At 36.2% G+C, this 22387-nt stretch overlaps 1 protein-coding gene across 7 annotated transcripts in view; it reads left to right on the top strand.

The window, feature by feature from the left end:
- CHM (CHM Rab escort protein) overlaps positions 1-22387 on the top strand; it is a 218423-nt gene that overhangs the window by 48552 nt on the left and 147484 nt on the right. For 6 of the 7 annotated variants that reach the window (XM_064574309.1, XM_064574310.1, XM_045880044.2 and 3 more), the window contains exons 3-4: positions 6035-6107; positions 9001-9125. The exons of the other annotated variant lie outside the window; for it this stretch is intronic. In XM_064574309.1, the coding sequence (XP_064430379.1) occupies positions 6035-6107; positions 9001-9125 (198 nt within the window). The remainder of the gene's footprint in view (positions 1-6034; positions 6108-9000; positions 9126-22387) is intronic. 7 annotated transcript variants of the gene reach the window in all.

The raw sequence follows: 22387 nt of genomic DNA, 5'->3' as shown, positions 1-22387 counted from the left end.
AGTTCTTTATAGATCTTGGAAACCAGCCCTTTGTTTGTAGTGTCATTTGCAAATATCTTCTCCCATTCTGTGGGTTGCCTCCTTGTTTTGTTGACTGTTTCCTTTGCTCTGCAGAAGCCTTTTATCTTAATGAAGTCCCAAAAGTTCATTTTTTCTTTGGTTTCACTAGCCTTTGGAGAGTTATCTTCAAAGAAGTTGCTGTGGCCGATGTCAGAGAAGTGATTGCCTATGTCCTCCTCTTGGATTTTGATGGATTCCTGTCTCACATTGAGGTCTTTCATCCATTTTGAGTTTATCTTTTTGAATGGTGTTAGAGAATGCTTGAGTTTCATTTTTCTGCATGTGGCTGTCCAATTTTCCCAGCACCATTTATTGAAGAGACTGTCTTTTTTACATTGTATGTTCTTTCCTGCTTTGTCGAAGATTATTTGACCGTAGAGTTGAGGGTCCATACCTGGGTTCTCTGTTCTGTTCCATTGGTCTATATGTCTGTTTTTCTGCCAGTACCATGCTGTCTTGGTGATCATTGCTTTGTAAAATAGCTTGAAATCGGGCAACGTGATGCCCCAGCTTTGTTTTTCTTTTTCAACATTTGCTTGGCGATTCGGGGTCTTTTTTGAGTCCATACAAATTTTAGGATTATTTGTTCCAGCACTTTGAAAAATGTCATTGGAATTTTGATCAGGATGGCATTGAAGGTATAGATTGCTCTGGGTAGCATAGACATTTTAACAATGTTTATTCTTCCGATCTATGAGCATGGAATATTTTTCCATCTTTTTGTGTCTTCTTCAATTTCTTTCATGAGTATTCTGTAGTTCCTAGAGTATAGATCCTTTACCTCTTTGGTTAGGTTTATTCCGAGGTATCTTATGGTTTTTGGTGCTATTGTAAATGGAATCGTTCCTCTAATTTCTCTTTCTACAGTTGCATTGTTAGTGTATAAGAAAGCAACTGATTTCTGTGCATTGATTTTGTATCCTGCCACATTACTGAATTACTGTATGAGTTCTAGTAATTTGGGGGTGGATTCTTCTGGGGTTTCCACATAAAGTATCATGTCGTCTGTGAAAAGAGAGTTTTGACTTCTTCTTTGCCAATCTGAATACCTTTTATTTCTTTTTGTTTTCTGATTGCTGTTGCTAGAACTTCTAGTACTATGTTGAAAAATAGTGGCGAGAGTGGGCATCCTTGATGTGTTCCTGATCTTAAGGAAAGGCTCTCCGCTTTTCCCTATTGAGGATGATATTTGCTGTGGGATTTTCATAGATGGATTTTTTTGAACTTGAGGAATGTTCCCTCTATCCCTATACTCTGAAGAGGTTTCATCAGGAAAGGATGTTGTATTTTGTCAAATGCTTTTTCTGCATCAGTTGAGAGGACCATATGTTTCTTCTCCCCTCTTCGTATTAATGTATTCTTTCACATTGATTGATTTCAGAATGTTGAACCACCCTTGCATCCCGGGGATCAATCCCACTTGGTCGTGGAGGATGATCCTTTTAATGTATTGTTGGATCCTATTAGCTAGGATTTTGTTGAGGATTTTGGAATCCATATTCATCAGGGATATTGGTCTGAAATTCTCCTTTTTGATGGGGTCTTTGCCTGGTTTGGGGTTTAAGGTAATGCTGGCCTCATAGAATGAGTTTGGAAGTTTTCCTTCCGTTTCCATTTTTTAAAACTGCTTCAGTAATGTACGTATTATTTCTTCTTTGAATGTTTGGTAGAATTCCCCAGGGAATCCATCAGGCCCTGGACTCTTGTTTTTGGGAGGTTTTTGATCACTGCTTCAATCTCGTTACTGGTTATTGGCCTATTCAGGTTGTCAATTTCTTCCTGTTTCAGTCTTGGCACCTTATAGGTTTACAAGAAGTCATGCATTTCATCCAGATTGCTCAGTTTATTGGCATATAGTTGTTGATAATAATTTCTAGTAATTGTTTCTATTTCCTTGGTGTTAGTCGTGATCTCTCCCCTTTCATTCATAATTTTATTAATTTGGGTCCTTTCTCTTTTCTTTCAGATAAGTCTGGCCAGGGGTTTATCGATCTTATTAATTCTTCAAAGAACCAACTTCTAGTTTCGTTGATTTGATCTACTGTGTTTCTGGTTTCTAATTCATTGATCTCTGCTCTAATCTTAATTATTTCTCTTCTAATGCATGGCTTAGGCATTGTTTGTTGCTTTTTCTCTAGTTCTTTAAGGTATAGAGTTAGTTGGTGAATTCGGGATTTTTCTATTTTTTTTGAGTGAGGCTTGGATGGCTATGTATTTCCCCCTTAGGATCGCCTTTGCAGTATCCCATAGGTTTTGGACCCATGTGTTTTCGTTCTCATTGATTTCCATGAATTGTTTAAGTTCTTCTTTGATTTCCTGGTTGACCCAAACATTCTTGAGCTGAGTGGTCTTTAACTTCCAAGTGTTTGAATTTCTGCCAAATTTTTTCTTGTGATTGAGTTCCAGTTTTAGAGCATTGTGGTCTGAGAATATGCGGGGAATAATCTCAGTCTTTCGGTATCGGTTGAGACCTAATTTGTGACCCAGTATGTGGTGTATTCTGGAGAAAGTTTCATGTGCACTCGAGAAGAAGGAGTATTTTCTTATTTTAGGATGGAATGTTCTGTATATATCTGTGAGGTCCATCTGGTCCAGTGTGTCATTCAAAGCTCTTGTTTCCTTGTTGATTTTCTGCTTAGATGATCTGTCCATTGCTGAGAGTGGAGTATTGAGGTCTCCTACAATTAACATATTGTTATCAATATGACTCTTTATTTTGGTTAACAGTTGGCTTATGTAGGTGGCTGCTCCCATGTTGGGGGCATAGATATTTACAATTGTTAGATCTTCTTGTTGGATAGACCCTTTAAGAATGATATAGTGTCCTTCTGCATCTCTTATTACAGACTTTAGTTTAAATTCTTAGTTGTCTTTATAAGACTTGCTACTCCAGCTTTCTTTTGAGGTCCGCTGGCATGGAAGATGGATCTCCGTACCTTCACTTTCAGTGTTGATGTATCTTTAGGTTCAGAATGAGTCTCTTGTAGGCAGCATATGGATGGGTCCTGTCTTTTTATCCAGTCTGCAGCCCTGTGCCATTTTATGGGAGCATTTAGGCCATTCACATTGAGAATGATTATTGAAAGATACGAATTAGTTTTCATCATGTTGCCTGTGAAGACATTGTTTTTATAGATTGTCCCTGTAAATTTCTGTTGTATATGACTCTTGGGGTCTTTCTCCTTTTATAGAACCCCCTTAATATTTCTTGCAGGGTCAGCTTAGTGATCACATATTCTTTCAGTTTCGTCCGGTCTTGGAAGCTCTGCATCTCTCCATCCATTCTAAATGACAGCCTTGCTGGATAAAGTATTCTTGGCTGCATGTTCTTCTCATTTAGTACCCTGAATATGTCTTGCCAGGCCTTTCTGGCTTGCCAGGTCTCTGTGGATAGGTATGACATTATTCTCATGTTCCTCCCTCTGTACGTAAGGAATCTCTCCCCCCTAACTGCCCTTAAGATGGTTTCCTTGGTTCTAAGATTTGCAAGTTTTATTATTACATGCCAGGGTGTTGTCCTGTTTTCCTTGATCTTAGGAGGGGTCCTCTCTGCCTCTAGGATGGGAATGTTTGTTTCATTCCCCAGATTAGGGAAGTTCTCAGCTATGATTTGCTCAAATATATCTTCTAATCCTCTCTCTCTCTCCACGCCTTCTGGGATTCCAATTATTCTGACATTGGAACATTTCATGGTGTCACTTATTTCTCTGATTCTATTTTCATGGATTCTGAGTTGTTTTTCCCTGGCCTCCTCTTTTCCCTTTTTATTTATTATATTGTCTTCCAGGTCGCTTATTTGTTCTTCTGCCTCAGTTACCCTAGCTGTTAGATTATCTAGATTGGATTGGATCTCATTGATAGCATTTTTAAGTTCTGCCAGTTCAGCTTTTATTTCTGCCCTTAGAGACTCAGTGTTGCCATTAATTGATTTCTCCATTCTAGTCATTGTCTTCACAATTGTTAGCCTGAATTCCATCTCCGACATCTTGGTTATATCTGCATCCATTTGTAAATCTTCAGCATAAGTCATAATTTCTGAGTCTTTTCTATTTTGGGGGCTCCTCCTCCTAGTCATTCTGTTGATGGGTATTTGAGGCAATGTATAGAGTCCAAATTATTGACCAGAACCCAAGCAAAATGCACCTGTTTTTTTGGGACCTTAGGGTTGTTCGCCTCTTGTTTTCCCAGCCTATCTTCTGTGGGAGGGGCCTGCTGCGCTGTTACTCAGGCATCCCTGTTTGGGTGGAGTTGCCCTGCCCCCCTGTGGCGTGGGAAGGGCTTAGCGGGAATCAGTTTTTGGGGCTTTTGTTCTCTGGAGGCTTTCCCTGGCCGCTTTCTGCGTCTCTTCCGTGAGTCAGAGCAGAAGAAACCGTTTCCAACCCTCTGCCTCAGAGCAGAGAGATCGCAGTCTGTTCTTCATTGAGCTCTCCAGGCCACACCGTGTTCGTTTCTGTCGGTGCTGCTATAAACTGCAGCGTCCTGGGTTGTGCGCCCCTCCGCAGCGCTCCCAGTCCTGCCTCCAGGTTAGGGCACGTCTCTGCCCTGTGTGCTTCTAAAACCTCCAGCCGCTCCCAGTTCGCACACGTGACCCCGCCACTCTGGGTTTCCGCCCAGGGTGCTGCCCTAAAGTCCTTTCCCTGCCGCTACCGGTCTGCGAGTCTGTGCCCCGTCCACAGAGCGCAAGGCTGTCGCTTACCGGTGGTGTAGGAAACCCACGGCCAGGCACCCTCCCTCTGCCGTTTATTCTCTGATATCTGCCTGTGGAATCACGGCTCCCCGCTTCGTACCTCAAAACGAACCGCCTGTGATGTTCTGTTTGTAGAGATCCAGATCTTCTTACATCTCAGGCTGGTTTCGTGGGTGCTCAGAGTGGTCTGGTAGATACCCAGCTCAATTCTGGGGACCAGTTGAAATAGGGTCCCCTACTCCTCTGCCATCTCCCCCCCCCAATTTTGGATATTATATTAAAGGTTTTAATTTTCATCTCATTTAAAAAAGAGCTTTTTTAGATTTTTATTTCATTAGAGAAAAATACAGAGAAGCCAAAATGAAAACAAAAAACAAACCAAGAATCTGTCCCACCCCAGAACCAGAATGGATGTTGTAGGTGTGACTGAGTATACTTTGTGGTTCATCATACAAAGAATAAATAAACGTGAAGAGTTTTGTAAGAAATGGGAAGCCCCAGTACAGATATATAGTACAGAATTAGAGAATTCTGGTTTGCCACACATCTCCTACTTAAGGAAGTTAATCAGAAGTCCAATTTCTACAAGGTTTACCTGATCCTAATTAGGAGACCTCTGGGTTCTCTAAAACAGAATGATAATCTTCACAGGACTATGGAATGAAGAATAATAGTTCACCTAGTTATCAGCAGGAATATTGTCCTTGCTTTACTTATCAAAATTAAGTGAATAGAGTAGCCATTTGTGTGTGGGTGTGTATGTTGGCATGGGTTATGGGTTATGGGTTTGGGGCTTTGGTGGTGGTGGTGACAGTGTCTATATAATTGTCTGTATGGGTATATATGTAGTGTATACATATAATTGTGTATAAATAATTAAATATGTTTATAGAAAACTTAGCAGTTTTTTCATTGTCTTTACTTGAGTTCTACCAAGGTTTTCTCTCCAGCCATTTTTTTTTAAACCAGGAGTCAAATTTTGTTCATATTCCCTGTTCAATGCCCATATCAAGTTGTTCACAATCACATGATCAGTGGCATTTGATCAGTGGAGAAAGCTCTGAGTAGGCCAAAGAGATTTTTTTAACTCCTTGTACAATGGAAAGTTACCTTTGGGATCTGAGAGGCCATCTTTTATTTCAGCCTAGTATTTCCAATATCCCAGTTGTTTTGAACTCCGAGGTAGCAATATTGAGATCATTTGAAGGGTCCAGGGTGGTTTGCTGATGGAGATCAGTGACTTAATTTTTTTTCCCTTTTCTTTACTCTTATTTTTTATTATTACAGAAGAAGCTATTATGGTGGAAACTGGGCCAGTTTTAGCTTTTCAGGAATACTGTCCTGGCTAAAGGAATACCAGGTAAACTTCTTAGTTGATTTTTAATCTACTAGGTTGTATTTTGTATCACATAATAACCCTACGTTAAGGAAAACCCTAAGCTTCTGTAATATAGAATTGATTCCTCATTTTTATTTATTTAACAAAAATTATGCAGTCATTTTTTAAGTTAATGTTCTTCTGATGCTTTCAAAATATAGATATCACTTTTTAAATATACATAGACATGTTGGCTGAAGAGTACATCATATATGCTTGATACCATTTTCTCATTACATTCCCAAATACAAGGCAAGATATTTTCTCCAAAATAGTCTTTCAGAAAAAAAATTCAGTCCTCATAAAATCTCACATATTACTAGTTGCTCTTTCAGTAGTATATTTTGAGGAAAAAAAAAAAAAAACAGCTATTCGGGGAGGGGGGCAGTACATTAATTTGAAATGGTCTGCGTCATTGGTAGTTTAAAAGTCATCTGACAGAATTAGTAAAAACAAAAAACAAGGAAAAATTTAATATAAATTTAGTAAGTTTTTTCTAAGTTAGAATCTCACTACTATAAATATTGGATATCATTGTAAAGAAGTTTTTTAGAGGACATGTATGGCATAGTAATATGGAGAGTTGGTTATGTCCTGGATTTTACTCATTTTTATGACAGATGAAAAAAAAACTGTCCTAATTTTATGTGAATGGTATATGTGGCTTGAAAAGAACTTCCTACTGAGAGCATCATGCATGGAATCAGAAACTGCTATATCTCAATAGCGTTTAGACAGTTGGGAAAGGAGTATGATATATTCTATAAAATTGTATTCAGTTAGCTAAAAATAATATAGCTAAGACTTATTAAGCACTTACTGTGTGCCAAACACCACAATAAGCATTGTAGTTGTACTGATTAATTTATGCACTTAAAAAAGTGCTTCTAGGGGTGACAAAGCCATTGATGTTGAAGATGCAGTGAAGATTCAGTTTGAATAATACCGTTGCATGAAATGAGAGTGTGGAGAAACAAGTAATGTTTGGAAAATAATATTGCAAGAAAGTAAATGTTACTAGTAGACATTTAACTATTTTATGTATGTGCCTTAAATATTTGTATATTTATGTTGATCATTATTCTTAGGAAGTATGTATAAGGGTTATCTTATTTAGTATATTTAGCATATTTAGTACTTCCTTGAGAAAATTTAGTCTAGATGCTCACAAAAAGACAACAAAAATACCTCATTTGTCTGAATGGAAAATTCTGGTGAGTGAGGATAATTTTATAAAGTAAATTTTGATACTAGGTTAGATTTATTAAAATAAAAATATTTTTGTAGATGTTTCTTTTATTTTAGTGCTGCTTCTACTCCAGCATTCTCTTTCTACCGTATCCTTTCGCCCTTCACTCTTTGTGTGCTGATCCACAGTCTTGTCTTCAGGTTGGAAACCCCATGTCTACACATTCAGAGTTCCTGTATTTCACTTCCTTTTCTACCTATGTTGGGATGTTTAACACTATCTAATAATTACACTTAATAATAACAATGTCTGCCCTACTTTTCTTCAGTTTAAAATGTTAAATTCAGGAGAAAAAGGCCTTTTTATTTATTTGTTTATTTTTAAAGACTCTACCCATTTTTGACAGAGAAAGAGAGACAGGTACAAGCAGGGGAAGCAGCAGGCAGAGGGAGCGGGAGAAGCAGGCTTCCCACTGAGCTGGGAGCCTGATGTGGGGCTCGATCCCAGAACCCTGGGATCATGACCTGAGCCGAAGGCAGACGCTTAACCATCTGAGCCACCCAGGCACCCCGAAAAAGGCCTTTTTAAAGATTTATTTAAAAGAGAGAGAGTGCATGAGCTGAGGGAGGGGCAGAGGGAGAGAGAGAGGGGAAGCAGACTCCTTGCTGAGCACAGAGCCTGACCTGGAGCTTTATCCCAGGACCCTGAGATAATGACCTGAGCCAAAACCAAGAGTTCAATGCTTAACTGACTGGGCCACCCAGGGGCCCTGAGAACAAAAGCCTTTGAAAATAATTATTGTCCTATTTTATGAAATCTGCAAGTTTAGAAATTTCTTGAGGTGAATGTACTTAAAATGAAGAATATTGTAGTTATATTTCCCTACTAGTTCTTTGAGAATATATATTCAAAAATTTTTTTCTCTGAGAAATATGTACCAAATAGTTTAAAATTTTAAACGAATTAAAAATTGATCCTTGACATTTGGAAAAAGCATATCTTGACATTTCCAAAAATCCCCTGTATTCAGATATTGCTACGCATATAACTTATTTCCATAAAATATAATTAGGAATTATTAAAAATTTTGAAGGGCCACTTTCAACCCTTATAAGTTTACATACATTATCATATATTATTGTTTTTATTGTCTTCCTGAATATAAAATATTTAGAGGTTGATTATTATACAGTCCTTAGTTACAGTAGGCTGCATACTTTTCAAAAATACTTTTACATAAAATCAGAATTTGGCATGGCTAGTGACTAACCTTCAATGACCTAAAGGTAAGTAGAATGAAGTAATCGTGGGCCTGCTTTTGGACAACAAAATGCAAAAACTTTGTTAATAATAACAAGTAATATGTATACCAGACACACTTGATTTTCAGCAGATAGAGGGTTAGTTATCCTAGTTCTTAAGTAATGTCAAAACAGGCACATCCAATGACTGCATCAGAATGTCAGATATCCTGATAGAAAACTGTAAACCAGAGGTAACATTTGAGAGGATAGGTTTTTACACAATTTTCTTCTCTTTGAAGATGGCACACTATGCTAGAGTCACTTCAGAATTTTGATGGAATCAGAGGCAAAGTATTAATTGAGAAAGGTATACATTTTCACAAAAAAGTAGAGGTTCAGATTGCACAATTTAATTAACGTTTCTCATCTGTATTTTGTTTAGGAAAATAGTGATGTTGTGAATGAAAGCCCAGCATGGCAAGAGCAGATTCTTGAAAATGAAGAAGCCATTGCTCTTAGCAGGAAGGACAAAACCATTCAACATGTGGAAGTGTTTTGTTATGCCAGGTATGAAAAGTATTTATTTAGGATAAACTGAGTTAATGACTTCTTATTCACATCTATTCAAAAGAAGCCAACATATAACATTGGTTGCTAAACGTCAATTGATAAGATGGTTTGCCTTTTTAAAAATATAACTTTCAGTTTTTTCTGCTTAGATGATAATGGTGATAATAACATGCCACATTAATGACTTGATTCTTACAACCATCCTGTGCTAGGATAGAGGAGGTAGTACTAGTTGCAGTTTTTATAGAATCCTCATTATATAGAGATTAGTTTGTTGAAGGGAAAAATGGCTTGAAAAATGTCCAAACCACATGTAGCCTAGATAGTGGTGGAGCCCAAGATCAAACCTCAGGATTATTTAATTCTGCTCCAGTGTTCTTTTAACTCTTCTTAGATAATATTCAGTGTAGCAAAATGGAAAATTATAAGTTTGAAATAAAAACAATTGGTCATAATATTTGGGGACATATTTTCAAAATCAGGAGAGAATATTGGGAAGTAATATTTTAAGTGTCTCTAAGTGAGAAAATTCATTTTTTTTAAGTTTTTGTTTTCCAGTTAACATTCACTATTATATTAGTTTTGGGTATACATTATAGTAATTAAACAATTCCATACATAGGTCACCAGGTGCTCATCACAAGTGCACTCCTTAATCCCTATGACCTATTCTACCCATTCCCCCACCCACCTCTCCTGTGGTAACAGTTTGTTTCTTGGTTTGCTTCTCTATTTTTTCCTTTTGCTCATTTGTTTCTTAAATTCCACATGAATTTAAACGCCCTGTAGTGGGATTGCTGGATCCTAGGGGAGTTCTATTTTTAATTTTTAGAGGAACTGCCATACTGTTTTCCACAGTGGCTACACCAGTTTGCATTCTCATCAAGACTGCAACAGGGTTCCTTTTTCTCCACATCCTCACTAACATCTGTTGTTTCTTGTGTTGTTGATTTTAGCCATTTTGACAAATGTGAGGTGATAATCTCATTGTAGTTTTGATTTTCATTTCCCTGATGATAAGTGATAATGAGCATCTTCTCATGTGTCTGTTGGCCATGTGGCTATCTTCTTTGGAGAAATGTCTATTCATGTCTTCTACCCATTTTTTAATTGGATTATTTTTTGGGGGGGGGTGTTGAGTTTTACAACTTCTTTATATACTTGGGTTACTAACCCTTTATCATATATATCATTTGCAAATATCTTCTCCCATTCTGGTTGCCTTTTTAAGTTTTGTTGATTGCTTCCTTCACTGTGCAGAAGCTTTTTATTTTGATGTAGCCTCAATAGTTTATTTTTCCTTTTGTTGCCTTGCCTCAGGGGACCTATCTAGAAAAAAGTTGCTATGGCAGATGTCAGAGAAGTTAATGCCTGTGGTCTCTTCTAGGATTTTTATAGTTTAGGTCTCACATTTAGGTTTTTAGTCCATTTTGAGTTTATTTTTATGTATGGTATAATAAAGTGGTCCAGTTTCATTCTTTTGAATATTGCTGTCCAGTTTTCCCAACACCATTTGTTGAAGAGACTTTTTTCCATTGGCTGTTCTTTCCTGCTTTGTCGAGGATTAATTGACCATATAGTTGTGGGTCCATTTCTCGGTTTTCTATTCTGTTCTATTGAATTATGTGTCTATTTTTGTGCCAGTATTATACTGTCTTGATCACTACAACTTTGTAATATAACTTGAGGTCTGGAATCGTGATGCCTGCAGTGTTGCTTTTCTTTTTCAAGTTTGTTTTTTGCTATTTGGGGTCTTTTGTGTTCCATACAAATTTTAGGATTGTTCATTCTCATTCTGTGAAAAATGCTGTTATTATTTTGATAAGGATTGCATGAACTGTGTAGATTGCTTTGGGTAATATAGACATTTTAACGACATTTGTTCTTCCAGTCCGTGAGCATGGAATGTTTTTCCATTTCTTTGTGTCATCTTCATTTCCTTTCATCAGTGTTTTATAGTTTTCAGAGTTCTGATCTTTTGCCTCTTCAGTTAGGTTTATTCCTAGTTATCTTACTGTTTTTGGAGCATTTGTAAATGGGATTGATTCCTTGATAGCTCTTTCTGCCGTGTCATTGTTGTACAGAAATGCAACAGATTTCTGTATGTTGATTTTTGTATACTGCGACTTTACTGAATTTGTATATCAGTTCTAGCAATTTTCTAGTGCAGTCTTTCGTGTTTTCTGTATAGAGAATCATGCCATCTGCAAATAGTGAAAGTTTGACTTCCTCTTTGCTGATTTGGATGCCTTTTATTTCTTTGTGTTGTCTGATTGCTGATGCTGGGACTTCTAGTACTGTGTTGAACAGCAGTGGTGAGAGTGGACATCCCTGTCTTGTTCCTGACTATAGAGGAAAAGCTTTCACTTTTTCTCCATTGAGGATGATATTAGGTGTGGGTTTTTCATATATGGCCTTTATTTTGTTGAGGTATGTTCTATCTCTACTTTGTTGAGAGTTTTTATCATGAATGGATGTTGTACTTTGTCAAGTGCTTTTTCTGCATCTATTTATTCTTTCTGATATTGATATGATGTATCACATTGATTGATTTGCAGATATTGAACCATATGGTTTTTATTTTCTTTTATTGATGTAAGAGAGTATCACCGTGTAATAGATCCTTGACATTCTTGTTGGCTACATCAAAAAATCTTTTTGATTTCCCTTTTGTAAATAATGAAAAAATGGTACAGGTTCTTGGCTTGTTGTTGTTGTTGCTTTTTTATATATGCATTATCAATGATGTTAATGTTACATTTTGTGGAGGTAGGGCATGAGTATGTGTTTAGTTTTGTATAATTTTAACATATATGTCAGGTCATGTATCCATCACCACAGTCAACTAACAGAAGTGAGCAGTTACATCACCCCAAGGATCTTTCCTGTTTCCATTTTATAACCATAGCTCATCTCCTTCCTACCATTTCCCCCAATTTCTAACTCTTGGTAACCACTAATCTCTCTTCCAGCTCCATTATTTTGTCATTTTGAGAATGTTATGTAAATAGAACTGTATAGTATGTAACCTTTTGCCATTGGCTCTTTTCACTCATTGTAGTTAACCTGCAGATTCATCCAGGTGGTTGCATGCATTAGTAGTTGGTTCCTTGTTATTGCTGAATAGTATTCCATGCTATGGACATACCAAGCTTCACTTATTCACCTGTTGAAGAACATCTGGGCTTTTTTCACTTGTGTCTGTTACAAATAAAGCTGCTATGAATATTTGTTTATAGAATTCTCTGTGAACATAAGTTTTCATTTGTCTGGGATAAATGCCCAAGTGTATAATTGATGGGCCATATGGTAATTACATGTTTAGTTTTAAACTGAAAAACTGTTTTCCAGGGGGGCTGTACCATTTTACATTTCCATCAGAATTTCATGATTCAGTTTCCCCACATGCTCCCCAACATTTGATGTTTTCACTTTTTTAGCCATTCTGATAGTTGTGTAGTGATATCTCATTGGATTTATAATTTGCATTTCTCTTATGGCTGATTTTGAACATCTTTTCATGTGTTTGTTTGCCATTCTTACATCCTTTTTGTTGAAAATCTGTTCATATCTTTTGCTCATTTTTTCATTGGATTGGCTTTTTCCTGTGGATTTTTGAGAGTTCTTTATATGTTTTATATATGTGTCCTTTGTTAAGTATGTAGTTTGCAAATATTTCCCCCAAGTCTGCGGCTTGTCTGGCATCCTCTTTAAGCAGGATATTTTGCAGGTGAAATGTTTTAAATTTTGATGAGGTCCAATTTATCACTTTTTTCTTGGGTATAGATCCAGAATATTTCCTCCTATTTTTCAAAAAAAAATTACAGTATGTTTTATGTTTAATCCCATGATCTACTGTAATTTTTGTATAAGGTGTGAGCTTTAGGTCAGTGTTAATTTTTTTAACATAAGGTTATCCGATTGCTTTGGCACAGTTTGTTATAAAGACTGTTTTTTCTCCACTGAATTAATTTGCATATTTGTCAAAAATCAGTTGGCTGTACTTTGATGGGTCTATTTGTGGATTTTATATTCTGTTCCATTGATGTGTATGTCTTTTCCCACACCAATACCACACTGTCTTTATTACTGCAGCTATATATTAGGATTTAAAATCAGGTAGAATAATTCCTCCAAATTGATTTTTTTTTGTCAAAATTGTTTTATTTATTCCAGAGTTTGTGCCTTTTCATATAAATATTCTAATAAGCTTTTCTTTGTCGAGAAAATGTTGCTAGAATTTAGGAATTGCATTAATGCTATAAATCAAGTTGGGGGGAATTGATACCTTTATTATTTTGAGTCTTCCAGTTCACTCACAATGTATGACTCTCCATTTATGTAGGTTGACTTCGATTTCTTTCTACAGAATTGTGAATTTTCAGCATCCCAATCCTGTGCATGTTTTTTTAATTGTAAACCTAAGTTGTTACTTCTCTTTGGGGCAATTATAAGTGGCATTGTCTTTTTAATGTTGGCTTTCATATGTTCATTATGGGTATCTAGAAATGCAGTTGTTTTTTATGCATTGAGTTGTATCCTGGCATCTTGCTGAACTCACTTATTCTGGGGATTTTTTTTATAGGTTCCTTGGGATTTTTACATAGACAGTAATGTCTTATACAAAGAGGAACAGATTTATGTATTCCTCTTCGTTTGCTTTTTTTAAAGCGTCTGTTTCCTATTGAGAGTCGTGTGTTTTCTGTCCATAGCCACACACCATGAGTTAATTGTTTTCTACTTAACCTTAGCCTCACTTAATGAGCATTTTTTTTTTTTTTCAGAAAGAAAGTTGTTACCACTTTCTGATGACTCTGTAATTATACCCTAATGAAGGCAAATCATTTAGGGTCTCTCCCTGGCTAATTATCATGTTTTTGTACACTACTCTTTTAGCATGTGCCTATCAAATCCACAATCTGATCAAATGACAGATTACCAAAAGTAATGGTCATTACCAAAAGTGATGGTCCTTTTAATGGTCATTCATGTTTATTGTAGCTAGTTGTATCAAACAAATAGAAGTCAAACTTTAGTCCTTGATACACTACATATATAGAATATTGGTTTTAATATTTTGGTAAATCCAAAATATCAGGTAAAGACAGCTTTATAATAATATGAATACTGACATATGACTTGTTTTCTCCTTTTAGACCAGATGTGTTAGCTTATTTATAGAGTTGATGTTTATTAGGCCAAAATCTACAATTAGATTCTCACATATGCTACTTATTATTTCATCAAGGGAGAATAAAATATGTATCTTTTGGCCATAAACAATATTGTAGCCATAACCAGCAGCCTCTTGATTTTTAATTTTTGATTACAAGGAGGCCAGGGCAACGATGCAAATAAATCAGTGTAGACTCATCACCATTGCTTGGAAAATACCTCAAAGTACTTGGAAAGTCAGTAACACCATACTCTAATATAAACATATAGGATAGTGTATTATTTTTTTTATTGTTGTTGACTTTACTTGTTTTCAAAAGTAATTCTTAAGTATTCAACCTAAAGGCTTTATTGATCTTTTGAACATTAAATTTAGTACTTTTGGTTATTCCAAAATTGGTCTAAATACTAAAATAGAAATGGTGATATGTCTACTATCATAGCGTAAGTCCACATATCATAAACTCCCATCAGGAACAATCCAGATTATTTTGTTATATCAGAGCTTTGATCCTGAATGCTGCTTGAAATAAGTAGGAAAATTTCCAGTTTGAGCCAAAAATACTTCTATACATAGATTGTTTTGTTTTTAAGATTTTATTTATGTCAGAAAGAGAGAGGGAGTGAGGGAGAGAGAGAGCACAAGCAGGGGGAGCGACAGGCAGAGGGAGAAGCAGGCTCCCCACAGTACATATATGTCTGTGTGACAGCTTCTATAACCTGGTGCTTTACACAGTTTATTTAATTGCATTCAGTTTGTATTATAGCCATGTGCATGAGCTATTGGTGTATATTGCTGCTGAATAAACTGGAGCTCAGGGAGAGCTAGAGATAGCAGAGTCAAGATTTGAACCCGTGTCTGTCTAACTCAAAAGCTGGTGTTGTTTCCATTTTTTTCCATGTTGTATTTCACACACATCAAGAGAACCATTCCATCAGGTGAATAAAGTATTTCTTTTGTACAGACTAGCACCTAATGAGGTGCATTTACTTCCTTAATTTACTAGAATACTATTTAGTATTGTAAAGTAGTCATATCTATAATGAGGAATGAAAAGTGCCTAACTCCTAGAGTTAGGAAGGTAAGGGATGAATCAATCCTATATCCTTTAGTTGTGGTGACTGTAGTTTATACACCACAGGATGCTTTTGTAGTTTATATGAGGGAATAAAAACAGCTACTATATCTTATTTTATTCAGTAGACGATGAAAAGGTACAATACACTAATTCCCACTTTAGTCTCACAAATCCAGAAAATTCTTAGGTAAAAGATTGTTGCCTGTTACTTGCATAATACCATGTAGTTCCTTTAGCAAGAAGAGATTTTATCTTTCTGAAGTATTGGCAATAACTTGTATTTTTCTGCCCCGGTGTTTTTGTTTTTTGTTTTTGCAAATATTGAACATTGTTTTCCCTTTTCTGGCATGATAATATTAAAGCAGGATGAAAACTTCCCTCTTAGATTTGCAAATGAACCAACTCTCTAGTCGATTAATAAAATAAAGATATCACTTTAATAGTAATCCAAAATTCTACTTTTTAATTTTGGATTCTAATATTTTAACTCAAAAATACAAAGTAACCTGAACTTCCTGGGCAAAAATGGAGTAATATCAGTAAGAAAAAGGAATAAATTTTAAAAATGTAATCATTACAATTTAGAGGAAGCTATTTTTTATCATTGTGTACAAATAAGTTTGATTTAGGCTACAAGTGACATAGTGCCCAACTAAAAGTGGTTTAAGCAAGTACAAGGATAGGTAGATGGGAGGTGGGAAGGTGAGGAGGTAGGTGGGTCAGTAGGTTGATCATTGAAGAATTTGTTAATGAACACTTTTAAAAAGTTTTTATTTAAATTCCAGTTACTTAACTATAGAAAACAAACAGATGGTTCCCAGAGGGAAGGTAGGTGGTGGTGGGGATTGGTTAAATAGGTGATGGGGATTAAGGAGTGCACTTGTGGTGAGCACCAGGTGGTGTATGGAAGTGTTGAAGTGCTGTATTGTACACCTGAAACTAGTATTACACTGTATGTTAACTAACTGGAATTTAAATAAAAACTTAAAAAAATTTCCAGTTGACATACAGTGTAATATTGGCTTCAGGTGTACAATATAGTGATTCAACAATTCTATACATTACAATGCTATCATGATAAGTGTTCTCTTTAATCCCCATCACCTCTTTGACCCATCCTCCCATCCAACTCCCATCTGGTATCCATCAGTTTGTTCTCTATAGTTAAGACACTCTTTATTGGTTTGTCTTTCTTTTTTCTTTTCACTTGCTCATTATTTTGTTTCTTAAATTCCACATGAGTGAAATCATATGGTATTTGTCTTTCTCTGACTGACTTTTTTTGCTTAGCATTTTACTCTCTATCTCTATCCATGTTGTTGCAGATGGCAAGATTTCATTCTTTTTTTATGGCCGAATAATATTCCATTGTATATCTATACTACATCTTGTTTATCCATTCATCAGCCAGTGGACACTTGGGCTGCTTCCATAATTTGGCTATTGTAAATAATGCTCCTATAAACATAGGGGTGCCTGTATCCTTTTGAATTAGTGTCTTTGTATTTTTGGGTAAATACACAGTAGGGCCATTCTTGGATTGTAGGGCAGTTCTATTTTTAACATTTTGAGGAGTCTCCATACTGGTATCCACAGTGGGCACACCAGTTGCATTCCCACCAACAAGGCAAGAGTGTTCCTTTTTCTGCACATCCTCACCAACACTTGTTGCTTCTTGTGTTTTTGATTTTAGTCATTCTGACAGGTGTGAGGTGGTATATCGTAGTTTTGATTTGCATTTCCCTGATGATGACTGATGATGAGCATCTTTTCATGTGTCTGTTAGCCATCTGTATGACTTCTTTGGAGAAATGTCTCTTCATGTCTTCTACCCATTTTTAATTGGATTATTTTGGGGGGGGAGGTGTTGAGTTTTCTAAATTCTTTGTATATTTTGGATACTGACCATTTATTGGATATGTCATTTGCAAATATCTTCTCCCACTCTGTAGGTTGTCTTTTAGTCTCATTGATTGTTTACTTTGCTGTGTAGAAGGTTTTTATTTTGCTGTAGTCCAATAGTCTATTTTTGCTTTTGTTTCCCATGCCTCAGGAGACATATCTAGAAAAATGTTGCTGTAGCCATTATCAGGGAAATTACTTTCTGTGCTCTCTTCTAGATTTTTATGGTTTCAAGATTCGCATTAGGTCTTTATTACATTTTGAATTTATTTTCATGTATGGTGAAAAAAGTGGTCCAGTTTCATTTCTTTTCATCTTGCTATCAAGTTTTCCCAGCACCATTTGTTGAAGAGACGGTCTTTTTTCCATTGGATATTCATTCCTCCTTTGTCAAAGATTAATTGATCATGTAATTGTTGGTTTGTTTCTGGATTTTCTATTCTGTTCTTTTGATCTAAGTGTCTATTTTTGTGCCGATACCATACTGTTTTTGAATACTATAGCATTGTAATATAACTCGAAGTCTGGGATTGTGATACTACTAGTTTTATTTTTCTTTTTCAAGATTGCTTTGGCTATTTGGGCTTTTTTTGTGGTTCCATACAAATTTTAGGATTGTTTGTTCTAGTTCTGTGAAAAATGCTGTTTCTCTTTAGACAGGGATTGCATTAAATCTGTAGATTGATTTGGGTAGTACAGAATTTATTTTTTATTATGTTAGTCAGTGTACAGTACATCATTAGTTCTTGATGTAGTGTTCCGTGATTCATTGTTTACGTATAACACCCAGTGCTCCATGAAACACGTACCCTCCTTAATACCCGTCACCAGCCTAACCCATCCCTGTACCCTCCTCCCCTCTAAAACCCTCAATTTGTTTCTGGGAGTCCATAGTCTCATGGTTTGTCTCCCCCTCTGATTTCCCCCGTTCATTTTTCCCTTCTTCTCCTAATGTCCTCCATGCTGTTCCTTATGTCCCACAAATAAGTGAAACCATATGATAATTGACTTTCTCTGCTTGACTTATTTCACTTAGCATAATCTCCTCCAGTTCCATCCATGTCAGTGCAAATGGTGGGTATTCATCCTTTCTGATGGCTGAGTAATATTCCATTGTATATGGACCACATCTTCTTTATCCATTCATCTGTTGAAGGGCATCTCGGCTCCTTCCACAGTTTGGCTATTGTGGACATTGCTGCTATGAACATTGGCGTGCATGTGGCCCTTCTTTTCACTACATCTGTGTCTTTGGGATAAATGTCGAGTAGTACAATTGCTGGGTCATAGGGTAGCTCTATTTTTAAATTTTTGAGGAACCTCCACACTGTTTTCCAAAGTAGCTGTACCAACTTGCATTCCCACCAACAGTGTAAGAGGGTTCCCCTTTCTCTACAACTTCTCGAACATTTGTTGTTTCTTGCCTTGTCAATTTTTGCCATTCTAACTGGTGTAAAGTGGTATATCAATGTGGCTTTGATTTGAATTTTGTTCCATTGATCAATGTGTCTGTTTTTGTGCCAGTACCATGCTGTCTTGGTGATCACAGCTTTGTAATATAGCTTGAAATCAGGCAATGTGATGCCCCCAGCTTTGTTTCTCTTTTTCAACATTTCCTTGGCGATTTGGGGTCTTTTCTGGTTTCATACAAATTTTAGGATTGTTTGTTCCAGCATTTTGAAAAATGCCATTGGTATTTTGATTGGGATGGCATTGAAAGTATAGATTGCTCTGAGCAGCATAGACATTTTAACAGAATTTTTAACAATATTTGTTCTTTCATTCCATGAGTATGGAATATCTTTCCATTTCTTTGTGTCCTATTGAATTCCTTTCATCAGTGTTTTATAGTTTTCAGAGTACAGGTCTTTCACTTTATTGATTAAGTTTATTCCTACATATTTTATTGTTTTTGGTACAATTGTAAGGGGGATTGTTTTCTTAATTTTACTTTCTGCTGCTTCATCGTTATTATTTTGCTTCATTACTACTGTAAAGGAATGCAGATTTCTGTACATTGATTTTGTATCCTGCAACTTTATTTATTTATCAGTTCTAGTAGTATTTTGATGGAGTCTTTAGTATTTTATTTGTATACCATCATGTCATCTGCAAATAGTGGCAGTTTTACTTCTTTCTTACCAATTTCAATGCCTTTTATTTCTTTTTATTGTCTGCTGTGGCTAGGGCTTCCAGTACTATATTCAGTAAAAGTGGTGAGAGTGGACATCCTTGTCTTGTTCCTGATCTTACAGGAATACCTCTCAATTTTTCACCATTGGGTATGATCTTAGCTGTGGGGTTTTCTTTTTTTTTTATTTTATTATGTTATGTTAATCACCATACATTACATCATTATTTTTTGATGTAGTGTTCCATGATTCATTGTTTGCGTATAACACCATTCAGTACGTGCCCTCTTTAATACCCATCACCAGGCTAACCCATCCCCCCACCCCTCTCCCCTCTAGAACCCTCAGGTTGTTTCTCAGAGTCCATAGTCTCTGATGGTTTGTCTCCCCCTCCGATTTACTCCCCTTCATTTTTCCCATCCTGTTATCTTTTTTTTTTTTTTAACATATAATGTATTGTTTGTTTCAGAGGTACAGGTCTGTAATTCAGCAGTCTTACACAATTCACAGCGCTCACCGTAGCACATACCCTCCCCAATGTCTATCACCCAGCCACCCCATCCCTCCCACCCCCCACCACTCCAGCAGCTGTGGGGTTTTCATATAAGGCCTTTATTCTGTTGGGGTATGTTCCCTCTAGACCACTTTGTTTAGGGTTTTTATCATGAATGGATGTTGTACTTTGTCAAGTGCTTTTTCCGCATCTCTTGAAATGATCATATGGTTTTTATTCTTCCTGTTATTGATGTGATAATGTATCACATTGATTGGTTTGTGAATATTGTACCACCCTTACATCTCAGGAATAAATCCCACTTTATTGTAGTGTATGATTTTTTTTAATGTATTGTTGGATTTGGTTTGCTAGTATGTTATTGAGGATTTTTGTATCTGTGTTCATCAGAGATATTGGCCTGAAGTTCTCTTTTTTTTGTGGTGTCTTTATCTGGTTTTGGTGTTAGGGTGATACTGTCCTCAGAGACTGAATTTGGAAGTTTTCCTTCCTCTTCTGTTTTTTTAGAATACTTTCAGAAGAAAAGGTATTAAATTTTCTTTAAACATTTGGTAGAATTCACCCGTGAAGCCATCTGGCCTTGGACTTTTGTTTGTTGGTAGTTTTTTGATTACTATTTGAATTTCATTGGTGGTAATCTGGTTAAATTTTTTATTTCTTCCTGCTTCAGTTTTGGTAGTTCATGTTCGTTAGAATTATCCATTTCTTCTAGGTTTTTCAGTTTGTTGGCATATAATGTTTTAGAATATTCTCTTACAGTTGTTTGTATTTCTGTGATGTTGGTTATTTCTCCTCTGTCATTTGTGATTTTATTTGGGTCCTTTCTCTTTTCTTTTTGATAAGTCAGCTAAAGGTTTATCAGTTGTATTAATTTTTTCAAAGAACCTACTCCTGGTTTCATTGATATGTTGTATTGCCTTTTTTAGTTCCTATATCATTTATTGCTGCTCTAATCTTTATTACTTTCTTCCTTATGCTGGCTTTAGGTTTCATTGTTGTTGTTTTTTTTTTTCCTAGCTCCTTTAGATGTAAGGTTGGGTAGGCCTTTGAGACTTTTCTTGCTTCTTGAGGTAGGCCTGTGTTGCTATATACTTCCCTCTTAGAATTGCTTTTGCTGCACCCAAAAGACTTTGGACTGTTGTGGTTTCATTTTCTATGTTTCCATGTGTATTTTTTAAAGATTTATTTATTTGAGAGAGAGACAGCATGGGAGAGCAAGCACGAGTAGGGGGGTAAGGGCAGAGGTAGAGGGAGAAACAGGCTCACCACTGAGCAGGAGCCTGATGCAGGGCTCGATCCCAGGACCCCGGGATCATGACCCAAGCTGAAGGTAGACGCCCAACGGACTAAGCCACCCAGGTACCCCTGTTTCCATGTATTTTTTTATTTCTTCTTTGATTTCCTAGTTGACCCATCATTGTTTAGGACCATGTTGTTTAACTTCCATGTATTTGTGGTCTTTCCAGATTTTTGTCTTGCACTTAATTTCTAGTTTCATAGCTTTGTGTTCAGAAAAGGCGCATGATAGGACTTCAGTGTTTTTGTATTTAAGACTTGTGTTATGGCCTAATATGTGATCTGTTATGGAGAATGTTCCATGGTGCTTGAAAAGAATGTGATTCTGTTTTAGGATGGAATGATGTGAATATATCTGTTAAATCCATCTGGTGTAGCATGTCATTCAAAGCCATTGTTTCCTTGTTGATTGTCTGTTTAGATGATGAATCTCATCGATGTAAGTGGGGTGTTTTAAGTCCCCTACTATTATCGTATTATTATCAGTTTCTTTATGTTTGTTATTAACTCTTTTGTCTATTTGGGTGTTCCCATGTTGGGCGCATAAACATTTACAATTCTTATATCCTCTTGTTGGATTGTCTCTTTTTTAATTATATAGTATCCTTTGTCTTTTGTTACAGTCTTTGTTTTAAAGTCTATTTTGTCCAACATAAGTGTTGCTATCCTGGCTTTCTCTTGACATTCATTTGCATAAGTGTTTCTCCATCCCCTCTCTTTTAATGTGCAGGTAAATGAGTCTTTTGTAGGTAGCATATAGATGGGTCTTGTTTTTTTTTTATGTACTCTGTCACCATATGTCTTGATTGGAGCTTTTAGTTCATTTACATCCAAAGTAATTATTGATATGTATTTATTGCCATTTTGTTACTTGTTTTGTGGTTGTTTTTGTATTTTTTCTCATTAATCGAGCATCTTAATCACATTAGTGCTTTGGAGTAGCTGTTCTGCACTTCTCTTAGTTTGCTGTCTAGAGTTTCAAAGTGGTTGCCAAAATTCTAAACAGATTTTCATGCAGCAAAGACCTCCAAACATGATAGGAAGGAGGAGAGTTTTCCTAACATATGTATCCCTTTTATCTTTTTTAAAGATTTAATTTGTTTACTTGAGAGAAAGTGAGAGAGAAAGAGAGCACAGGGGTAGAGGGTGAAGCAGACTCCC

Source organism: Mirounga angustirostris, unplaced genomic scaffold (genome assembly GCF_029215605.1).
Source record: "Mirounga angustirostris isolate CCGP_5_RB_7025 unplaced genomic scaffold, mMirAng1.0.hap1 SCAF_11, whole genome shotgun sequence".
Taxonomy (NCBI): Eukaryota; Metazoa; Chordata; class Mammalia; order Carnivora; family Phocidae; genus Mirounga; species Mirounga angustirostris.
Note: the sequence above shows the minus strand (reverse complement) of the source record. Positions and strands in the feature narration are given on the sequence as shown.